The following is a 2,707-nucleotide window of genomic DNA, read 5'->3' as shown; positions in this document are numbered from 1 at the left end:
TTTTATATTGATTTTTAATGGGTATAACTTTTAATATGGTGTTAGCTGTCTTGAGAACCAGTTTTCTGGTTGAGGGGCAAAGCATAAACGCTTGACATAAAAAACCCAAAATCATCGGGGTGTGGGGATGTGTGAAATTACCCAGCAGTCCCCCATAACCACAGCCAATATCAGCAAATTCTACTTGAGAGGAAGGCTTGGCTCTCTCTTCCACATCCTTTGGGTCATTGTGCTGATCATCTTTGGTCAAAGGAGTGAAGAATTCTGGGTAGAGTTCAGACCAGTCCATTTCCTCAGGCTTGGCGGGACTAACAGGAAAGAAAGGAAAGAGCCTCATATAACACCAACACACTTCCCAGTTCCCCAGCAGCACCACTTCCAAGTGGCTTCCAACTCACAGACCACCACAAATCTGCCTTAAGGACCCACTTTGCTATTTCTGCTGCAACAGACCAATACAGAGACCACTCAGGAATTTGGTGAATGGAAGCTATGAGTTACCTGGCGTAATTATTTCTGCAGGACATGCTTATGACACCTTTATTATGGATCATTTCAAAACTGAACAGGGACAAGGAGTGAGGGTCTGCTACTCATCCTATGACTTCAAGAGACAGAAATATCCCAGCGAGTCATGTCTCGAGAGACATTCCAATTGCTTGTGTCTCACGCAAACAATGAAATAATAATGCGTGAATCTGGCCTTGATAGAAGACCCACAGAAAAGAATGTAGTGGGACTAATGTTCTAATCCTAACCACATCTGTTTGCAACCAAATTCCGCTGAAGTCAAGGGAAATTACAGTTAACAGTAATAGCACACTCACAGTGTAATACTTAGCAGAGTTAAGTCTACTTACAGTAAATGGATTTGGAAGGGTCAGCTCTGTTTAGGACTGCACTGTAAGGGCACTTATGGATCAAGCTACATTTGGCACTGTAATTCTGTATCTGGGATTCCCCAGTTCATCTCAAGTGCTTGAGATGAACCAGCTTTTATATTTCCCGTACTATTTCCAGAAGCATAAACACTAGCATCTAGGCAACAATAAGAGGGTGTGAGAAGATACCTAACCAAGGATTCATCACAGGATTCAGAGAAGCCAGAAAGAGCTGCATGTGTCAGGCTGCAACCTTAAGAACGCTTACTAGAGAATAAGCCCTAGTAAACTTGGGGTTGCGCTGCCAGTTTCTCATAGTCCACCCTGAAGAGACTCTGCCACCAAGAATAGACAGATAGATAGTAAAGGGCATATACGAAGACAAAGGCAGGACAGTCAATGATCAAGTGCATTCTTTGCATGCAGAAGGTCCCAGGATTAGTTCCAGCATCTCCACTTAAAGGACCCCAGGGTACAAGGAATGGGACCCTGGCAGGCCCTGTAAGAGGCGGAAATACTGGGATAAAGGGACGAATAGGCTCGGTACTGGACAACTTCATTATATTTCCCGATCATAGTTCTCTACTAAAGTGCATATGGCATGATCCTATATTTACTAGGCAATAAACCTCACAGTATTCCGACCACAGGGGTAAATGTGCATAGAACTGCCTCTATAAAGAAGCAAGAAGTAATTCAAAACTTAAAGCATTTCCGGGATAAAAACACCCACTCTACCCGGCAGCCTGCAACTAGAGGAAACTCACAACAACGCACAGAGCATCGGCACGAGGGTAGAGGAGGGGATTCGTTGTGGGTTCGTATCTTTTTCACACTCACTAGCGCAAAGTGTGATCCGCCAACGGGTTAGAGTGCGCGCGCTGCCGGTAGAAGCGCTTCTGGGGCGGCAGCGGCGCTGACAACACCTCCGCCATGGTCAGAGAAAAAACAAAACCCGCAAAGCGCAAACCACGTGGAGCCACCAATAGGCTCCAGTCGCGAGAAACAAACGTCAAACCAGAGCGCCAACAGGAGTTGACGCAGGGCGGCTGAGGTAGCCTCCTTAAAGGGCCAGCAGCAGCGTCTAGCATTTTCAAATATTATTTATAATAAAGTGTGCGTGCACACGAAAGCTCATAACCTTGAATAAACCTGTGTTGGTCTTAAAGGTGCCATTGGACTCTAAATTTGTTGTATGGCATTTTCAAAGTCTTTCTGGGAGAAAACCCAGACGGGTAGTCTGTCACCGTCCCATGAGGGTTGTTGTTTTATCGTGTTTTTATTACCTCTGGCCTGATTGCTTAATTTTTAATAACTACAGGAGGACAGACCAAAAATGTAGGGCGAAGCTTTTCCCACTCCGGTGCATACTTAACCTGGGATTATATCCCGTTGAACAACGATATTTCCTTTGAGTAAGTATATAGTAGCCATTTGCTAAATCTCTTATCTATGCTGCCACTGCTAAAAACGTAGAAGCTAGGCTGGAAAACAAATTAACAGACAAAGCTTTACACAGGGTTACCAACTTCCATGTAGGGCCTGGAGCTTACCCAAAATTACAGTTAGTGTACAGTCTACAGAGATTAGTGACCCTCAAGGAAAAGGCAGTTTTGGAGGGTAAATTTTACGGCACTAAATATGATGGGTTCTGGCTGGCGATCGTTGTACCGTGTTCGGAGAAGTAACAGAGCTGAAGAATAAACCGCATTCTTGCTGAATCACTCTCCGACTTCTTTGTTAAGCGCACGACTTAACAATAACATACATAGAAGGAGAGAAGTTTCGGGATACTCAAAATAATAAGGCTAGATTATGAATATGAA

At 44.3% G+C, this 2,707-nt stretch overlaps 1 protein-coding gene across 1 annotated transcript in view; it reads right to left on the bottom strand.

Annotated features, from left to right (window-relative positions):
* The window catches only part of METTL1 (methyltransferase like 1), an 18,636-nt gene extending 16,797 nt beyond the window's left edge, over positions 1 to 1,839 (bottom strand). Inside the window, exons 1-2 of the mRNA XM_015422221.1 lie at positions 1,722 to 1,839; positions 142 to 308 (exon numbers count right to left, since the gene is read on the bottom strand). Of these exons, the coding sequence (XP_015277707.1) occupies positions 142 to 308; positions 1,722 to 1,816 (262 nt within the window). The 5' untranslated portion in view covers positions 1,817 to 1,839. The remainder of the gene's footprint in view (positions 1 to 141; positions 309 to 1,721) is intronic.
* Between the last annotated feature and the right edge of the window lie 868 nt (positions 1,840 to 2,707).

This window comes from Gekko japonicus, unplaced genomic scaffold (genome assembly GCF_001447785.1).
Source record: "Gekko japonicus isolate JY-2015 unplaced genomic scaffold, Gekko_japonicus_V1.1 scaffold459, whole genome shotgun sequence".
Lineage (NCBI taxonomy): Eukaryota > Metazoa > Chordata > Lepidosauria > Squamata > Gekkonidae > Gekko > Gekko japonicus.
The sequence above is the reverse complement of the archived record's forward strand: the minus strand, read 5'-3'. Positions and strand labels throughout refer to the sequence as shown.